Source organism: Heteronotia binoei, chromosome 12 (assembly GCF_032191835.1).
Source record: "Heteronotia binoei isolate CCM8104 ecotype False Entrance Well chromosome 12, APGP_CSIRO_Hbin_v1, whole genome shotgun sequence".
In the NCBI taxonomy this organism is placed as follows: domain Eukaryota; kingdom Metazoa; phylum Chordata; class Lepidosauria; order Squamata; family Gekkonidae; genus Heteronotia; species Heteronotia binoei.
In genome coordinates this window covers 43581573-43602912 of record NC_083234.1, presented here as the reverse complement: position 1 = coordinate 43602912, position 21340 = coordinate 43581573, and the positions used below count along the sequence as shown (strand labels likewise).

General features: G+C 42.6%; 1 protein-coding gene across 3 annotated transcripts in view; it reads right to left on the bottom strand.

The window, feature by feature from the left end:
* The window catches only part of PLEKHA2 (pleckstrin homology domain containing A2), an 80402-nt gene that overhangs the window by 33819 nt on the left and 25243 nt on the right, over positions 1 to 21340 (bottom strand). For all 3 annotated transcript variants that reach the window (XM_060251336.1, XM_060251335.1, XM_060251338.1), the window contains exons 2-5: positions 18103 to 18266; positions 12268 to 12324; positions 7758 to 7806; positions 5279 to 5376 (exon numbers count right to left, since the gene is read on the bottom strand). In XM_060251336.1, the coding sequence (XP_060107319.1) occupies positions 5279 to 5376; positions 7758 to 7806; positions 12268 to 12324; positions 18103 to 18243 (345 nt within the window). In that variant the 5' untranslated portion in view covers positions 18244 to 18266. The remainder of the gene's footprint in view (positions 1 to 5278; positions 5377 to 7757; positions 7807 to 12267; positions 12325 to 18102; positions 18267 to 21340) is intronic.

Below are 21340 nucleotides of genomic sequence, written 5' to 3'. Positions count from 1 at the left end.
GTGACAAGCTTCTCTGGACAGGCTGCAATATGAAGTCATTTGTCCACCCTTTGCAGCAATGCTGGCATTCTCTAATGACATTTATTATACAGGGTGTTGCCTTCTAAGTACCTGGCCAGCATAAGGGCACAAAGATGCTCAGGCATCCTCCCACAAGTTGCCCTAACATCATCACCACCACCTGTGTGGCCCTTTGAGTGCTAATCCCCCAGAGATGTCTGGCAGCTCTTGGTATCCATGAATGCATCTCTCTGGGTGGGTTAAAGCCATCCTTGTACACCACTCAGGTTGAATTAGATGGTTCCAGACTATGGGTCCCTCTTGCATTTCCTCTGCTAAGCAATAAAAACTCATCTTTACAATCTTGTAGCAAATTCAGGTTGGATTTACTTCCCTCCATCTGAAAGGTAAAGGTAGGCTGTAGGCTGGGCTGGTAAAACTCGCCAAGGCATTAGTAAGGTTTTAATAGGCTAACACCCAATTGGCTTAAATTCTTGCTGGCTGCTATGATGCAGCATTCACAGTCTGATCTCAAACTACACAGGGGGTGCTGAAGGCAGCAAAATGCTGAACTCAGCAAATGAATGAAGAATTGCTGTCTGTCTATGCACACAGCTGTAGCCTGGGAGAATGATGACCTACAAGCCCACAAAGCTTGCTAAAAATTAACTCATTGGGGAGCTTGAGATTACCCAGGCAAAAACTGGAAGTGAGGGCTGAGTGATAGACTCATTCTGCAACCTCAGTATCTTATCTGTAAAAAGGGAATCATGACAATCTATCTTGTTTGAAAATGAATGAGCAGACAACTCTAAGGTGCTTAAGCACAGTAGTACTAAATAATAATTCAATGGCTTTTCTGGTTTCTGCACCAACTGATCACTGGACATGTGTCCCTTTATAGACATTTATGTAAGCCTTTATCCAGGATGGGTGATCAGCTCTAACAGTTTCAAGCAACCAAAATGGTACATGATGGCTGCAATTACTGCTTGAAAAACATCACCCCATGAATAAGCTTCATCAAGTGATTGTGGTAAGAGATGTACCAATGGTTTTCTCACTGCTTTTAATAAGAACATGGCAGGTTAAGGCTGTTTGAGAAGACATAAGGAATAATAATCCTTATTTTGTCAGCATTTTAGGATATTTTCTTACATTATGGACTAGCTGTGGCCAATTCCTAGCTCCTTACTGAGCAGACATACACAACACATGGGTTTGCAAACATCAAGTTTGTCCCACCCCATTCATATTCCACAATGTTTGAGCATCCATAAAACATCTTAGGTGAAACTTTGAAAGAAACATGTCTTTGGGGGCCCTGCTCTGGTTGTCTCCACCATGTGAGGCTAGACAAGTGGCAACTCAAGGAAGGGCTTTCTCAGTCATGGCACCAAAACTCTGGAACTTCCTCCCCAGGGAGATTTGGCTGTCTCCTTTTATCAGTGTCTTCTGCCAGCAGGTTAAGACTTTTTTGTTTCATTCGGCATACCGCTACTGGCCTCCTCTCTGGTTCTGATATTGTTCATTTATATGTTTTTATCGAGCTACTTTATAATTGTAAATGTTTTTAAAATTGTTTTAATGTTTTTTGTGTGTGCCACCTTGGGGACTGCTAGGCTGGAAAGGCATAATTAAAACGTTTAAAATAAAATAACTAAAATAATAATGTGTGAATCAGCCTCACATCAATTCTAAAGGGTCACCTTTCAAATTAAAGTTCTCTGAAGACAAGAGCCCATGGCCAAAATGTCAAGCAAGCCATCGTTCGCAAGGCCAGGAAACCAGGAAACAACAATAGGACATGATTTCCAGTTTCAGAAACTACACTGTTCTTTGGGGTGTTGAGGGAGGGAGAAAAATGACAGGTAGCCTTTAAGTTGCTGTCAAGACACCTCTCTGAGAGACCCTGAATGCAGGAAAGTGCACTTCTTATTAACTCAGCATCAGAAATGATCATTTTCTCAAGCCAATGGGGGAGGGGGATGCTGATGTGGGCACTTGTTGTCAGGGCAACCAACTTGGTGCCCAACTGCTACTAGGTGTTGGCAAGCAAGGATGCTGAGACTTGAATGCTCTGGTGGTGGGAACACTCCCTGTGAAAAGCCCAGATGTCTCTCAAGAGAATTTCAGAGCCCCAGTGAGTGCGCACAGGTTGCCATGTGTTGTTTAAAGGGAAAGCATTATTGGGAGGGAGAGAAGAAAGCCTGTATTTCATCAGCTACCCAGTGCAGGGAGTAGGCAGTTCAGAGGGTGGGACACAACACCTTGCCTTTCACATCCAAGGAAATTTACATGTACTAATGGGATACACAAAAAGTTTCTCAACAGAACACCAATTCTCTAGGGCCCTGACAGGTTAGGAAAACAGTATGGGAAAGAATGCTTAAGTCCCCTCTCCTCATGTGCTGTAGTCCCACCCCAAACTGGAATTGAACTGCCAGGCACACAGCAGCCAGAGCATGGAACTCCTACAGCACATCTGGGACCCATGGAAGACACAAGGACAACATAATGTGTGGCTGGGCTTTCAGACTGAGGAGACCTGGGTTCAGCAAAGCTCAGTCAGTGACCTTGGGCCAGTCTTCACCTATTATTCTAACCTACTTCACAGAGAGGTTGAGAGGATAAAATGGAGGAGCATACATGTGGGCTCCTTGAAGGAAGAATAAGGTACAAAATGTCTTTTGCATCTTTTCTATATTTTCTTGGCCCAGGATTTGTATGGAGGCGGGGAGAGAGACGACAGGCAAAATAATCCGCTTATTTACGAACACAAACTGTAGTTCTATCTGTGCTTCACAGGAACTTGACAGGCAGCAGCATGTTGCTTTGGTGACTATGGGCTTTAAGTACTAATCTTTACAACTCCCTGCCCTCAAAGACACCTTTGTGTATTGACTTGTCTATAGAGAAACCTTCTGTGTATCTGCAAGAGAACCTCTGAAGCTTGCAAACAATTTTGTGAAACACTCCAGCTGCAGTCTTCCATTCTTGCACTGTATCACGGGTGGGTCTGTGGAGCCTCTTCACTGTTCAACACAAACTGAGAAGTCATCCCCCCTAAAAAAAAAAATTCCTAAACATACCTAACATTCAGCCTCTGGATGCACAGAGGAAACTTGACAAAGTCTGATAAGAGATCTTTCAAGAAGCCATTACTAGTTTTCCCACTTGAAAACAGATTCCAAAAAACCTCAGGTTTTCCTCAGAGCACAGGTGGAAAAAAATCACTGCCTTGGAGAATTACAGCTAAAGCTTGGTAATGGAACCAGTGAAAGCCAAGCCCTGAAACGCAGCTGCTGAAGCAGGAGGAAGGTGTGCTTTGATCTCTTAAAGGTCTGTGTTTGTAGTGGCGCAACCCTTTCTGAACACCGCAGAGCAGCCGGAACACATAGCAGGGTGCCCTTCCCCACAGGTTCCATTTGATGTGGCAACAGCCTGACAGCCACTGAAGAGGAAGGAAACCCATCCATCTGAGCTGGCCTTTAAACCAAGGATTGGCCTGAGATGGTTCAAATCTTGCAAGCGTTTCTCCAAATATGAGAAAGAAAAATCTGTTAACTCTTTGTGGGAGTTTAATACATGCACAGAGCAAGACCTGGGCAGTCACCCCAAAGTTAGAGTATATGTAGACTGTGACTAGGTATTCCACCCCACCCCCCATGATGTTAGAGGAGCAAGTTTATTCATATTCCACACATTCATCCACAATCTATTGGAAAGCAGTATTTTATATGATATAGAGCCTGTTTTCAACCCTTCCAGAGCCAGGACCCATTAAGAGGCAAGAACGTGACAGGAAGTCATGTAAAATCAGGGCCACATGACAGGAAGAAGGAGCCAGGGTTACAGGCAAAATAATCCGCTTATTTACAAACACAAACTGTAGTTCTATCTGTGCTTCACCTATTATTCTAACCTACATCACTGAGAGGCTGAGAGGATAAAATGGAGGAGCATACATGTGGGCTCCTTGAAGGAAGAGTAAGGTACAAAGACAAGAGCATGGACAGTAGGCTAAAAAAATGGAGATGTGAAACACATCAAGCATCAGAAAGGGTACCTCTATGAGGAACAAGCCAAGGGCCACAGCCATGGAGAAATATTCTTTACCATGGAGTGACCTCAACTGCCTGTTCTGCTGTTCTTCTCAAGCATGAAGAGAGACAGGGCATGTTTCCAATCTATGCAGCAGCTCCTTCCAAGAGGCAGCCAAAAAACCCAAACCCTGAGCAACACTCCTTCCTTCCTCAGCCAAGCGCTCACTAGGTGGCCACAGGCAAGCTACTATCACTCAGCCTCAAGCCCTTCCCACCTGGTATAAGGAGATCATGCAGGATTACTTTACAAGGTTATTGCAAGGATTGCTGAAATAATGGAATTGAAACACTTTGAAAGACAAATGCGAACATCATCATTGTAATTACTAAGTATACTGCTAGGATTATGTGATAAGAAAAATATGGAGATCAGTAATGATTAGCCTTGATTTGGTTTTGGCTGCCTACGTGAGACTTCAAGAACAGAGGGCTTGTTCCACCACACATTCCTCAGCATGTGGGCTGTGTCTGGCTTGCTGGGTCAGAAGCTGCACAGGCCTAATTTATAAGAGGCACAATCAGCATAACATCAATCATTGCAATACTTCCATACAAACATTACTCATATATTTGTATAAAAATCACACTTCTTCACCAACTCACTAAAGTCCTTAACATATACAGAAAGTAACATTTTCCCAAAACAGATGCACCAACTTGGAATGTGGTGGTGGAAAGTGCTTTCAAGTTACAACCAACTTATGGCAACCCCATAGGGTTTTCAAGGCAAGTGACTAACAGATGGGGCTTGCCATTGCCTGCCTCTGTGTAGCAACCCTGGACTTCCTTGGTGGTCCCCCATCCAAATACTAACCAGGGCTGACCCTGCGTAGACTCCAAGGTCTGAAGAGATCAGTCTAGCCTGCAAATGTAGCCTAAAGGCAACACATCTGTTCCAAGGAAATGACATTTTACTGTGCAATAGTAAACATCTCTTTCTCCATGAAAAATACAAAAAACTTTGATCAAGGACAATACATATCTGTGTTGGATTTTACACCATGTTAATGGCCATGGCTTCACCTAAGAATCTTGGTGGTTGTAGACCTCTCTCTATCAGAGAAACCTGAAGCTCCTATTCCTTTCCCATTTGAAAGGAAACTAAAAAAAAATCAAATGAAGCTCTGGCCCTTCCCTTGGAGAATAGAAGATGCTCACACGGGGAAACATACCGTTATCTTGCAGGCCCGATTTAGTGCATCCACCCAGTCCTGCAGATCCTTCTGGTCACTGGCTTGTAAGAAATAGCGCTGCGACAAAGCATTGATAACTGTGGGCACAAAGATCAACATCACAGTTCAGAAGAGCTGAAGGCAGTGAGTATGTTCAGTCTCTTTTCCACCAGCATATCCCCCAGATGCTGTGTTCAGAGTCCTTCTGAGCAGTCCTCATTGCAAATGCCTCTGCCATCAGAGGTGTCTAGGGCTGCTGAATTGCTGCTGGCACCCCACTACTATAATTCCTTGCCCAAGGAGGGTCATCTGGCCAACCCTCTCTCTCTGTCAGACCTTTCACAGGTTGGTGAAGACTGTCCCAAAGATATTTACCACCGAAGCTGCATTCCTAATGAGCTGGTTTCTACTTGCAGAGAAGCTGCTGTTGTTGTTGTTGTTGTTTTTTGGGGGGGGGGGGTTAGTGCAGAGAATTTTTTAATAGCATGTGCACATCTGAAAGAGTAACATCTGTTCCTCTATTCCAGTGCCTCAAGACACAACAACCTTTGTTCTACTGCATATGTTGGCCTGGCTTTAAATTGGAACTTTAAAAAAAATGCAATTTCCCTAAGTTAGCTAGGGAGATGTATGTGTGGAAGCAAGTTTCTATGTGACCACTGACCAGCCAGCCTAGATACAATGCAAATCTGGATACCAATTCACACTGCAGTGCTCAGCTAAACCCCTCTGAACTGCCTGGATGCATCTTTTTATGAACATTACTGGTATAAGAAACTTGGCTTTCAAAATCAGCCTGCTACTGAACAAATGTCAATGAAACTTCAGCCATCATTGCACACCAAACTTTCCAATATCACTTTATGGGCTGTGGTTGGTTGGTTTGGAACAGCTCATAGAATAAACTTAATATTATTGGATATTATGGGGGAGATGCAGGACTGTTTTCAATGACAGCCTTGCATCTGCTGTAAAATTCAAACATGGTCTGCAACAGAGTCTGTGTCTGTAAAAAGCACTGGAAAAGGAACGTCTGGGTTTGGAAAGGAGTCCTAAGTAACACACAGCACTGAGCTACTTGGGTTGTGATTCACCTCCCATTACACATGCTAAGTTGCAACATAATTAATTGCCCTCACTTAGAAAAGCGGTCATAGTAACACCACCATAGTAACTACCGGATATATGTCAGGAGTATGAAAGTAGTTACCTCAAGATCCAATCTGTAATCATGAAATTTAGAAAGGAACGGAGTAATCAACAGACCACCCTTCCAAATTATGCAGGGACTTTTAAGACGTACAAAAGTGTATTCAGCACCTGCTCTAATCTTACAGGCAGGGTAAAACTGCAAATAAATAAAAACTGCAAACAATATATAAATTAACTTTGGAACTCACTGTCACAAGATACAGTTGATAGTCACTAACCTAAGTCTCTTCAGAAATAATTAGATAAATTCACAGATAGATCCAGGGGGGCAGCCGTGTTGGTCTGAAGCAACAGAACAAAGTAGGAGCCCAGTAGCACCTTTAAGACCAACAAAGTTTTATTCAGAATGTAAGCTTTCGCATGCATGCTTACATTCTGAATAAAACTTCATTGGTCTTAAAGATGCTACTGGACTCCTACTTTGTTCTATAAATTCACAGAGGATGTGTTTTTAATTGGTAGGGAAGGCAGCAGTACTCAGAAGCTAAACAGAGTTGGTATTATTTATTATTATTTAATTAATTTTTAGGCCAACCTCGCCTGAAGGGCTCAGGGTAGTTCACAACATGAGTTACGGTAATCAATCTATGATAGCTAAATTCAGTTTAAAACAGGTAAAACAATAAAAGTCAACAACTAGTTCAGCTGGCATTGGATACCAATTTATACCTTTTCCCCCAAAGTGTGTATGTGTGTGTGGGGGGGGGAGGAATAAAGGAGGTCAGGTTTAATGGCAAACTGTTGTTGTCCTCAACCATAGGCCTGGTGGAACATTTTTGTCTTACGGGCTCTGCGGAACTGCACCATGTCCTGCAAGGCACGGATGTCACTAGACAAAGAATTCCACTAGGCCAGCACCAGAGCCAAAAAGGCTCTAGCTATGGTCAAGGACAGCCCTATATCTTTCAGGGATCACCAGGAGGTTTTGCTCCCAGAGCATAATGCTCTTTGGGGGGTATACCAGGAGAGGTGGTCTTGTGAGTACGCATAGCTACCCTGGTATTCTTTTGTGGTCTCCCATCCAAACAGTAATCAGGGCTGACTCTGCTTAGCTTCCCAGATCTGATGAGATCAGCCAATCCAGGTCACAGCCCCAAGCCAATAAATGACATTATTTTTCAAAATCAGCTTAAGATTCATGATGGGGTCTCAAGATGGATATTTTAGTGGGGAAAAGTTGCTGGTCAGATGAACTGGGGGCAAGGAAGGTACCCCTACTGTTTTCTCAGCTATGAACTATCTTTCCCACCCCACCCCTTATACTTACCAAAACAGAAAGGAGTTTTCGGTTTTTGTTTTGGAGTAGCCACACTGACCTGAAATGGAAGAGTGGATGGCAGTAAGATGGCAGACAGCATGTAACCTGAGAACTCTTTTTGTGCTCAGAGACAAGACGATTAAGTTGCCCATTTTGGAGTCTCCCAGAGTCCTGCAGTATTAACCAAGACATCCCGGGGAAGCATTCAACAGGTAACACTCTTTCTAGCATACAAAGGTCAAGGGATAGGATGAGGCACCCCTGCTAAGCTTTGACTCTCATGCAATTAAAAGGCACAAGTGCCTTGCCAGAAGAAAAAGGGACATTGGTGACTCTAAAAGGCAGAAGGAGTGCTGCCCTCCCCCCCCCCAAAAAAAACCCAAACAAGAACTCAACCACACCTCCTCTAAGAGTACCAGTCACTAAGGTTCATTTAACAAGAACTTCTGATCAGTCTACTTACACAGTGGAGAATACTACACTGCCATTACACCCACACAGTTGCCAGACAGCCCAACATCTGCCCCATTTAAGATGCAGATTATAAAATGATGAGAAGATAAAGGCCAGCTTGATCCACAGGGCAACTCGACAAAAGGACAAGCCTGGTGACTGGTAAAGCCTCCTGCTCTCCACCAGGAGAAATATCAAGTTTTTCCTTTTCTCCCCCAATCACCTGCCTCCTTCCTCTTCTGTTCTAATGAGCTGCTGGCACTGACTCTGCTTGTAACATTGTGCAAGTGTGTGCATGCTAGGCCCACCAACAGACTTGAAGCAAAATGCCCTGTCCTTCTAGAAAAAGCTTAATGTGTGGGAATGGGCAGCCGAAGCATTTAATGGCATAGAGGTCAATGTCATCTGATTAAATATTAAGGAACAAGGAGGAGGTTTTTTTTCTCCAGGTGACAAATCAAGAATGGGAAGAAAGAGCTGAGCCTAATGACAAATTGGGCTAAATTAATGCAATGCTAGATAGAACCTCTTGTTGAGGGTGAGAGAGGAGAGCGCAAAAGTAGGCTTGAAACTCAACATCAAAAAAACTAAGATCATGGCATCTGACCCCATCACTCCTTGGCAAATAGAATGGAAAGACATGGAAGTAGTGACAGACTTCACATTCCTGGGATCCAAGATCACTGCAGATAGTGACTGTAGCCATGAAATTAGAAGACATTTGCTCCTTGGAAGGACAGCTATGGCAAACCTAGGCAGTATAATAAAAAGTAGAGACATCACGCTGCCAACAAAAGTCCGTATAGTCAAAGCCATGGTATTCCTAGTGGTAATATATGATTATGAGAGTTGGACCATAAGGAAGGCTGAGCGCAGAAGAATAGACGCTTTTGAGCTGTGGTGCTGGAGAAGAATCTTGAGAGTCCCCTGGACTGCAAGAAGATCATATCAGTCAGTCCTAAGGGAAATCAACCCAGACTGTTCCCTGGAAGGTCAGGTGCTGCAGCTGAAGCTCAAATACTTTGGCCACTAAATGAGAAGGAACCACTCACTGGAGAAGATCTTGATGCTGGGAAAGACAGAAGGCAAAAGAAGAAGGGGACGACAAAAGCTGAGATGGCTGGACAGTGTTACTGATAAAACTAACATGAATTTGGACAGACTTCGGAGGATGGTGGAAGACAGGAAGGCCTGGCATAACTTGGTCCATAGGGTCGCAAAGAGTCAGACTCGACTGTGTGACTGAACAACAACAAACAGATCTTTCCTGATCCTCTTCATTCTTATTACACACTACACCAAACAGTGGAGCTGGTGTGGCATTATATTTCCAATTAACATCCCAAGAGTGGTATTATCTTCACTGGCCCATAATGTTACAGAGAGAGAAGCATGTTACCAGCAGCAGGTGTGGGGGGAGATTAGAGAAAAAGAATCCAAGTTCTTCTGCAAAAAAATAATAATTAAATTCTGCATGTGTAAAGTTGCATACCACTACTTTGCTTCCAAGATACAGATTTAGAAAACAGCCCTTCCAATGCAACTGCCAAAATATTTTTTATCAATTGACACTCCCAAATCTAAGAAAGGTTTTACTTTGGCAAGAATGAACGCTCTTCCCTCAGTGGTTTTGGAGGCAGGCATAGTAGAGTATCATACTCTAATACAGGGGTGGCCAATGGTAGTTCTCCAGATGTTTTTTTGCCTACAACTCCCATCAACCCCAGCCAGCATGGCCAATGGCTGGGACTGATGGGAGTTGTAGGCAAAAAAAACATCTGGAGAGCTATCGTTGGTCACCCCTGCTCTAATAGAACATGCAGATGCTCATATGATAAAACTGAAACAATTGAACATATAATTATTGAGTGCCCTATATTTAACGAGGGCTAATTTGGTCACCACTTTACTTAAAAATCAGGGCCCCGTGGCACAGAGTGGTAAAGCAGCAGTACTGCAGTACTGTGGTCTGAACTCTCTGCTCACGACCTGAGTTTGATTCCGGTGGAAGCTAGATTCAGGTAGCCAGATCGAGGTTGACTCAGCCTTCCATCCTTCCGAGGTCGGTAAAATGAGTACCCAGCTTGTTGGGGGGAAAGTGTAGATGACTGGGGAAGGCAATGGCAACCCACCCCGTAAAAAGTCTGCCGTGAAAACGTTGTGAAAGCAACATCACCCCAGAGTCAGAAACAACTGGTTCTTGCACAGGGGACCTTTCTTCTCCTTACTTAAAAATATGGAATTGCTGAGTGTGCAAGCCCAAGTGTCATGGCTGCTGTCAGATACAAATGATCATGTCACCCTCTCAATGGTAAAATTCATAGGCTCAATAATGAAGTACAAGAGAAATAATACTGAGTAAGGTCTTCAAATAATTTTTGATTCTAACTTCTGCTTAAGGCAATAGCCACATAAGCAGTACTAGATAGATAGATTTAGAAAACAGTTAGGAGGAACTATGGTTCAGTGGTACAGTATCTGCTTTGAATGCAGAAGGTCTCAAGTAGAGGCACAGTCCAAAAAAATGGCAGTCCATGAAGGTTCAAGGCGCATGGGGTTTATGGACCTATGGACCATGAAACTCCATGTTTAATGGATCAGGTCATGGTCTGTCTGATCTGTGACGCTGCATGACTTACAAAGCCATTTAAAGGGAATGAATTTTCTTTAAATGGCTTTTGCAAAGTTGCATGACACACAAGTTACCCATGTGCAAAGCTATATGATGCACAAGTCACTCACTTCCTGAGCAATTAAGCCAAAGCATAAAAAGCTACTATCATGCCCCCAAAACTAAGCAGTCTAAAAATCAAGACGTTACAGACCAGAACAAGAGGCCTTCTGGAACAGGTTTTTTGAAGGATATTTTTACCAACATTTAGAATGTGAAAAGCATGGAGGCATGGAGAACTTACAGGGGCAAAGTTCCACAAAGCATGGAGACGTTTTTTGAAGGATATTTTTACCAACATTTACAATGCGAAAAACATGGAGGCAAGGAGAACTTCCTGGGGCAAAGTTCCACAAGCTAGCGGTTACCACAGAAATCTCCCTGCTCCTGTACTTTAATTAATAAATAGAGTTGCTTTAGGAGATCCAGGTTCAAATTCAAACCTAGTCTCTGCCTCAGCAAGGACTACTCTATTCCCTGCCTGTGGATCAAAAATATCAAACTCTCATTCAGGAACCTGAAAGGAAACAAAAAGAAGGGGTGTGTCCAAGGTACCAGACTAATCCTTTGACCCTCACCATTACAGAAGAACACGGTGTGCAGAACTAATAAGTGGGTAACAGATGAAGGTCAGCAAGCACCACCTTTTGGCCTCTATAAACTTCCTTTATGCCCATTCAGATTGCCAAAACTTCAAAAGACTGCGTCACCATGACCATGAGGTCTAAAAACATAAACTTTAATAAGTGGGTAATATGGGAATTACAGTGATTGGGGACAGAATCTCATCATTGCCACTGAAGTGTGCAGCTTGCATAAAGAGGAGAGGAAGGCAGAAGAGCTCCCTCTTTCCATCTAGAAATAAGAGTCCCTCTCCATATGTGTGCAAAAGGGGCAGCATGAATCAACCTGTCATGTTGAGCAACTTGCAACCAATGTTCCCTCTAAATTGCAGAGTCTTCTGAGCAAAAATTCTACTTTGTGAGCTACTGGCATTAGAATTGTGAGCTGCTGCATAAATGAGTGTGCTCTGGGGTCATCCTTCTTGAGCTAAGACAAAAATCTGTGAGCTGGAGACTAAAAATCTGTGAGCTAGCTCATGCTAACTCAGCTTAGAGGGAACACTGCTTGCAACCCAGGTTTGCCACAGCAGCAGTGGTGCCCACACACACAGAGGACATCACTCACTCCTCCTGCAGAGTTATTGCTGAACCCCACTCAGGTGTGCAAACCCCTTTATGGAACAATGCTTGCCCAAAAGTTTTACAATGACACCCTCATCCAGGTTGGGTGCTTCCTGTAGCTCCAAAAGCACTATTTAGTAGCCAGGACACATCTATATTCAGAGGTGAAGAAGTGTCCTACTTTGCAATCCTATCTCCATCTTGTTCTTACCTTTGAAATGTAGGTCAGATGCAAAGATCCCACAGCTCCTGCTCCTATAGCCAAGTTCTGAAAAGAGTTAAAAAGCTAATTAATCAAGAAGCAATCAACAAATCGACTGAGGTCTTAAAAGTACTGGTACCTAGGGGGAAGTAAGCTAAAACTGAGACAGACGATGTTTGGATTTTGGCCCACCCATCACGCTTATACTTCATCGTTCCTCCATGGATTTCTAGGTAGTCCTAAGTAGGGTTCTCACACTAATCCTGTGAGGTAGCTTAGGCTGAAACGGGGTGACTGTCACCACTGGATCCTTCTAATAAGATGCCAATTTTGTTCAAACCTCCTGACAAAACAGCTTTTGTTGCCTTATTTTGGAGAAATATAACTCTCACTATATTTTTTGTTAACTTACTTCAATGAACAGGTGATCCCACCTAGGTTGTTGCTTAACAGCATCATAAAATGTTTTAAAATATTTTAATTGTATTTATTGTTTGAAGTTTTGAACTGATTGTTAGCCGCCCTGAGTCCACTTGCGGAGAGGGAGGGATAAAGTATTTCAATTGGCACTGCTCTGTATCTCCAGTGGATCTAGCATGGATTCCCACTTCTATTTGTCCTTGGCTTCTCTTGAAAGGGCTGGAGAAGCCAAGGACAAATAAAAGTGTGGAGCCATGCTAGATCCATTGGAGATACAGAGCAATGCCAATTGAAATATTGTATCCCTTGGTGAGCTGCCTGAGGAAGGATTCACTCCGAAAGCGGACGGAAGCAGCAGTCCAGTTGCAGCCACACCAGGGTGGAAATTGTAGTCACACCTGCACTGGACTTCAGGAAGTCCAACAAACTAAGAAAGAACATTGTATATTGTAAAAAGGACTGTAAAATATTTCTAAATTAACATGTGAAAAATACTGTGATTTAAAACTTTGTTTTTCAATGTATGTATTAGTTAAACCTGCTCACAGGTAAGGCTGAGGTACCTGCGTACTTGGGCAACTTGCCTGATATACAGAAAGATTTTCATGGGGGGGGGGTGTGAAATAAGGCCTAGTGAGGACTGAATATGATGAGACACAATGATGAGAGCCACTGAAAATCACTGTAAGAAAAAAAGTGTGTGTGGGAGGGGGACTGTTTTAGCCTGCTCAAACCCATGAGAGTTTACAGAATCTCGGAGTGAAAGATTTGAGGGGAGGCAAGGTCAGATAGGATTTCTGTATCATTCCTCCCTCCCACAATTCCTTGCAGGCACCCAGCAGGTTCAAGCTTATTCAATACAATTAGTTATCTCTTTGGGCCCTGTTTATATATTACCCAGAGTAACACTGGTGCCACTACTGCCCCTGTGGTTGCTGCCATAGCATTCCCATAATGAGCTCACCCTGTGGTTGAATATTAAGCTAGTGACAGCTCTCCTAATGAGCTAGGTGTTGCTAGCGCAGGGAGAAATCACAGAATCCATACTAACAGCACAGGCAGAGCAGCTAAACATTAACTGGAGCTGCAAAGAAGCAATACCAGAGGTGGCTGACGGAGCTTCCCACACTATAACCAACCCCATCCCACCATTTATTGAGCAGCTGTCATTTTTTAAAAAATTTCCTGTGTGAAGAACTAATACTGATTACTAAAACCAAGCAGTGGTAGTTATTTCAGAATGCATCATTCCAGAGCAATGGGGTGTGATCTTGTGCACATACCATCTTCTAAACTGGCATGGCTCAGTTCAGAGCTCAGCTTACATTGCCCAGCTGGCCATGGGGGTTTCCCAAACAAAAGAATTTGCTGTGGCTTTCTTGCAAAGAGGTTTAGATTGAGGAAGGCGGGTATGAGTCAGAGCAAACCACTGGTCAAGTTTCCTCATTGGGCTCATGAGACAGGAAATGATGGCTGGTGACTTGGAACCCTTTGTTCTGTACCAAGGATCCTGGGGTTGAAACAATGGCCTAGCCTGGATATAACTAACAAACCATTTATTTATTTAAAGCAATGCCTGACCAAGCTTCAGAGCCCCTCTTTAGATGCACCTGCACACACACACACACAGGCAACAGGGTTAAGCTATATTAGCCCCTGCCATTTTTAATGAATTTTAAGAAGAGCCCCATGGCGCAGAGTGGTAAGCTACAGTACTGCAATCCAAGCTCTGCTCATGAGTTCGATTCTGGTGGAAACTGGGTTCAGGTAGCCGGCTCAAGGTTGACTCAGCCTTACAAGGTAGGTAAAATGAGTACCCAACTTGCTAGGGCTTGCAAAACCGCCCTCTTCCGGCTAGCCTTCTAAGCTGGAGATTGGAATAAACATCAAGCCATCATTAACATAACTGAGATAGTAGCACTATTAGATTATATTTTAGACTGTATTGAACTGTATAATCTTGTTTTATTGTTTTAATATGGCTTTTGCTATGTCCTGTAAGCCACCCTGCGCCTGCCTCGGCGGGGAGGGTGGGGTATAAATAAAATTTACTATTATTATTATTATTATTATTATTATTGTTGTTATTCAGTCGCAGAGTCAAGTCCGACTCTTTGTGGCCCCATGGACAAAGTCACACCAGGCTCTCCTGTCCTCTACCATCCTCCGATTCCCCCCAGCTTGCTGGGAGAAAAGTGTAAATGACTGAGGAAGGCAATGGCAAATTACTCCATAAAAAGTCTGCCAGCATCACAACGTCACCTCTGAGTTGGAAACGATTGGTGCTTGCACAGGGGACTACCTTTACCTTTATTTTTATGAAGTCTCTAGGTTGACTTCATCTAATACAGAAAGCCTGGATTTCTGCCTATGCCTGGATTATGGAGCAGTGTCTTCATCTTGCTGTTAACACCCTGCTCGGGTTGAAGTTTTCTTTTCCAATACTAGCACAGGACACAACAGACCCATGCTGATTCTGGATTGGCCCATGTTCACAGCAGAGCACAAGAGGGTAGGAAGAAAAGCCATGCATCAGCCATTTAGACATCATGTTGGACTGGAAATAACCAGAAAAGAATCTAGTCTAACTTGCCTGCTCTAAAGGAGATTCTGCACACATCATTCACCCCCATTGAATAGGATATCACTGCATTACTATGCCTGAAGTAGAGACCAGGGCACATGGTGTCCCACTACCCCTTGCAAAGCTGCACAGAGGCTGCCAGATGCTGCTTCTGCATCTTGCGAATGGCTTATACACCTTTGCTGATAAGCAGGAAGGCAGTGGATTTTTTCAGTTCCCAGAGTATATATCAAGGGTGGCTTTGGAACAAGGGCTTATCTAGAATAGGGTATGCAACTCTTATTCGTTCTAAATCCTCAGGTGGTCTGGCTCTTCCGGATCTGCATAAATTCTATGAAGCTGCCTTATCAGATACCATGATGCTGATTTAAGTTCAGGTTGGAAGGCCCTAGAAGATACCTATCTAAATAACAAATCGTTTCAATCTACATTATGGGAATTTCCAAAGAATAGACCTTCTAATATCTCCTCCAACCTTTTTCTTAAAGCTATTTTTCAGATTTGGGACAAACGTCGCCTCTCTTTAGCCCGTTCAATGTCTCCACTATCTCATTTTATGGATGTTTCTTGGTTTCAACCGGGGGTTTTTTACAAGTCTTTTCCAATTTGGAGAAAATATAATCTTTATAGGTTTGTGGATATTTTGTCCAATGGAAAAATGCTTGACAAAAAATCTTTGGAAGAGAAAACTGGTGGGACAAAAATTCCATGGTTTGAATACTTGCAAACTAACAACTTGGTGATATCACTCTCAAATAAATACAATTTTAATCGACCTCTTACTTTCTTTGAATACTTGCTATATTCTCCTTTTTTAAAGTGGAAGGGACTGATTTCATTTATTTATAAGGGTTTGCTAGACATTGATGCTGTTGATTTGTTATCCTATCAAGAAATTTGGCAAAGGAATAGTTCAATTAATTTTCAGGAGGATGTTTGGCAACAAATCTGGTCATCTCCTTCGTTCGTTTCAAAATCATTGAATATACAATTACAAACTCAAAAAATTTCGTTTCGGTGGTATTTAACACCTCAGAGATTAAGTCATATTACGATAAATCAATCCTCCAAAATGTTGGAAAAATTGTGGAGAGGTGGGCACATTTATACACTGCTGGTGGTCTTGCCCGAGGGTGCAGTCGTTTTGGGCAGTAATTGTGGCAAAAATCAAGGATATCACGGGCTACAGTTTACCCTTAAGATTGGAACTCATTTTGCTTGACTGTTGGAAAGGTATTCCTATTACTTCTCTCAATAAATCCCTGATATCCCTTTTACTAGCTGCTGCTAAAATGGTGTTAGCCCAATTTTGGAAATCTCCCAATATTCCTCCAGTTAAAGCCTGGTATGCTAAAATCTGGGAGGTCTATGCTATGGACAAGATAGCAGATAGTTTATGCAATATAAACAATTCAGAGGGTAACGATTCTCTGATATACAAGTGGCTTCCATTTCTTAAATTTTCTTTTGGTCCTGTAGATCAAATGTGTACATGTATACCTGGTAGATATTATGACATTATCAATTTGATGTAATTAATATATGGAAAGATTACTTATTTTTTAATTCAGCTGTCAATTATGTGTGTGTGAATATATGTGTGTGTGTGTGTATGTGTGTGTGTGTATATATATATATATATATATATATATATATATATATATATATATATATATATATAGTGTTTTGTTGGTTTGTTTGTATTTGTGTATATATATATATATTGTTTTCTGCTAGTATGCTATGCTTATACACAAAGAATGATTGCAGATACAGTCATTGATTGCTTTATTTGTATGTTTATTAAATTCAATAAAAAAGTTTTTGGACAATAAAAAAAAGGAAAAAAAGGGGGGGAAAGAGTGGCCAAACTGAGGCTTGGGAGCCACATGCGGCTCTTTCACATGTATTGTGTGGCTCTCAAAGCCCCACTGCCTTGTCAGCCAGCTTGGAGAAGGCATTTCTCTCTTTAAATCACTTCTCCAAGCCAAACCAACTGGCAGCTTGGAGAATGCATTTAAGGTTGCGTTATTTCCACCACTCCCTCCCTCTCCCCATCTATGTGCTTGCCTGCATGCCTTCCTGCTCTCAGATATCTGACATTCATGTCTTGCGGCTCTCAGACATCTTACATTTATTCTATGTGGCTCTTACATTAAGCAAATTTGGCCACCCCTGGTATATATGATCTGTCTACTAAAAACAAACGTAAGGAAACCCAGAAAATGTAGCGAGCAAGAGAACAAGAAATTCTGTTAGACACTCCCAACCCCCACCCTCCTGCCCTAAATTACCATATCTCAGCATCTCTTTAGGTCTTCAGACCCCTTGAACAGAGTGCTTGGATTCATGAGGCCAAGTAGCACACAGATTACTTAATTTACTACTGGTCTTTCAAATATGCAAAGGCCTCTGTTAAATTCCCGAAGAATTGCATTCTTGCAGGAATGATGCTGGAACTAGCCCCTACGGAACATGCACAGCTACCACCAAAAGGAACAGCTTTGTATCTATTCAATACCAAGTTTGCAGAATGTCATTGCATTATAGTTTCTGTGCTGCTCAAGGGGACAGGAAATGTGGATGAGCAGGAGAAGAGATCCAAAATGCAATCCTGTCAAGAAACTTGTTCTGTATTATGAGACATTCCTAAGGGAGAAGGAAAATATAAGGGCTACCACTTTCAGCAGCAACTACATATGCATCACAGCATCTCATTCCAGTTCAAGTCTGCCTTGGAGGGGCAAAAAACACAGAAGCAGACCAATAGGGATCAAATTGGGATGGGGGGGGGGGGCGTCCTGGCAGTGCAAATAATGTTATTGAGATGAAAGCCTCACCTGGGGATTGTCCATATACCAAAGGAGGAAGTTGGCCTGGGTATCCAGGATGAAATATCTTCGCAGGAACTTCCCACAGGTATCATTGTCTTCAATGTCCAGGAACCCACAGATTCGGTTCTGACAATCCACATAAGGCATTCTGGGCTCCTTCTAGCAACCCCCTGAGAATCAGAGATGCATACAGATGAGATTCAGGCTTTGTGCAAATTCCCAACAATTTATACCAGAATGGAACTATGCAAATTGTGGCCCAGTTTGTCTCAAATGTATCCCACAAGCCACATACAGGTATTTTCCACCCCCCACCCCCCGTCTCCTTGTCTGGAACTGCAAAGACGGGTTTTAGAAAGGACTGATGGGGCCACAATACATGGCTTGTTACGTGCTCAGCTTTGCCAACCACAAATTACATGGGCCTGCCTAAAAAGCAGCCCACGTGTCCAATAATTCACAGCACTTGCAATAGACTTGAGTATGCCATTCTTTAAGAAAGGACAAATGGTGATGGTAACATGTGACAAGCGCTCACCTGAATTTTTCTACTGCATGTACTCTTATGGGGGAGGGAAGGAAGAGATGCCTTAGGAAGCCATCGCTAATTACAGTTTCCTAGTATACTCTCACTGAAACTTCTCTGTGTCAAATGAGCAGACGTTCCACGCATGTAAGATAATCTGACAACCTACACAAACAGGTCATTGAATGGAAATGCCTTTGAAGAACCGTCTGCTCACTATCCGAGTCTGTTCATTGGCTAAGATTAGTGTGCCTCCACTTTCTGAATAAGTCAGACAGAGATGGTTTTTCTCTACTGCAGCACCTTGGTTGTCAAATTCCATACCTGCATCAATGCACTGGCATCAAACTTCTTGAACTTCAAATGTCAAGCCCCTTGCCCAATGTATTATTTTCCCCAGTTTTATTATGTTAATTCTTACCCAAATCTGATTTTTTTTAAATTGTAAAACAGACTGAAAATGTTCTGATTTTATTGCTGGTCTTTTTGTGGTTTGTGTTGTAATTTTAGACGTTGCCTAATTAATGCTTTATGGATTGCTAGAAGCAAGTTCCAAAGCAAGCATGCTAAGCATACAGGATATAAAAGTCTTAAAAAATCATATACAGATTATGATAGAGTTTATTGTTTTGATAACACAAGAGCCAGCAATCCTCTTTGGATATAAACCAGGGGTGTCAAACATGCGGCCCAGGGGACAGATCAGGCCCCCAAAGGGTTCCTATCAGGCCTGCAAACAAGTCTGCTTTCTTCTCCTTCTCTCTTGCTTCCTTCTGTGTCACAGTTTGCTTTGCCAGGCTTGCTCAATTGCACAGGAGCTACAGAGCAAAGCCTCTATTTTCTCCATTGGCTGAGGCTCCACTCTTGGGGAGGGAGGGAGGAGGGAGAGCTTGCTTTGCCAGGCTCTCTTAATCGCACAGCAGAGCTACTGAACCAAGCTTCTTTTCCTTCTATTGGCTGAGGCTCTGCTCCTTCTTAGTCTCCAGGGGAGGGAGGGAAAGAACTAGAGCTTCCTTTGCCCAGTTCCCTTGATCATACGGGAGAGATAAAAAATCTTTGTGTTTGTCTGTGTCCTTTATAAAGTTTATATCTCCACTACCTGACATTACATTTTAGGACACACATGTCCCAGCCTCACAAGGCCTCATTTATGTCAGATCCAGCCCTCATAACAAATGAGTTCAACGTTCCTAATATAGACAGTCCTACCACAAAGACTTTGAATCAATAAAAGGAATGGGAAACAGACAAATCTGATCCACAGGTTCAATCTCTTGGTAAGTTCTCCTGCATAAGTCTCATGGAAATGAGTAAAACTTGCATAACAGCAATGAGGCTTATTTTTACTTATTTATTTATTTATTTATTTTATCTGAGATTTATATCCCGCCCTTCCCACTAGGTGGCTCAGGGCGGCTTACAACATATAAAACTAGCATAAAATATGTAGGAGAACTTCCCAATCAATTGTGCCCAATGTTCATAGGGGCCAAAAATTCTAACTATAAATACATGTTGGTGGGGTCCAAACTGGCAGAGACTGACCAAGAGTTGGAGATCTTGGAGTCGTAGCAGATAACTCACTTAAAATGTTGAGACAGTATGTGACTGCAATTTTAAAAAGCCAACGCTATGCTAGGGATTATTAGAGAGGGAACTGAAAACAAATCAGCCAGTATCATAATGCCCTTTTATGTAAACTGACAGAAATTAGCGCCGAAATACCACCGTCACTGTCAGATTAAGTTAAATTAAGTTAAATTTTAATTGTATACTGACTGGTTTTTAAATAATGTTAATTTTAAAGTCTTATATTTATTGTACTGTATGTTTATAAATGTTGTTAGCCGCCCTGAGCCTGCCTAGGCGGGGAGGGCGGGATATAAATAAAATTTTATTATTATTATTATAAATCGATGGTGCGGCCTCATTTGGAATACTGTGCACAATTCTGGTCACCACACCTCAAAAAAGATATTATAGCACTGGAAAAAGTGCAGAAAAGGGCAACTAGAATGATTAAAGGACTGGAGCACTTTCCCTATGAAGAAAGGTTAAGGCACTTGGAGTTCTTTAGCTTGGAGAAAAATCAACTGAGGGGTGACATGATAGAGGTTTACAAGATTATGTATGGAATAGAGAAGGTAGAGAAAGTACTTTCCCCCCTTTCTCACAATACAAGAACTCATGGGCACTCAATGAAATTGCTGAGCAATTGGGTTAGAACAGATAAAAGTACTTCTTCACCCAAAGAATGATTAACACATGGAATTCACTGCCGCAGGAGGTGGTGACAGCTACATGCATAGATGGCTTCAAGAGGGGATTGGATATACATATGGAGCAGAGGTCCATCAGTGGCTTTTAGCCACAGGGTATAGATGGAACTCTGTCTGGGGCAGTGATGCTCTGTAATCTTAGTGCTTGGCAACAGTGGGAGAGCTGCTAGCATCCTGGCCCAACTAGTGTACCTCCTGAAGGCACCTGGGTTTTTTGCGGGGGAGGGGGGTTGGACACTGTGTGACAGAGTGTTGGATGAACCACTGGCCTGATCCAACATGTCTACTCATATGTAAGCAGGTGGCATTTGAATTTGCAGCCTCTCAGATCAAAATGACTATGCTATTGTGACTGCCCATTAGCAACCATAGATTCACCTACCCACATTTTTTGTTGTCCAAAACATGCAGCTGCGAGAGAAAAGTTCCTGAGGAAATA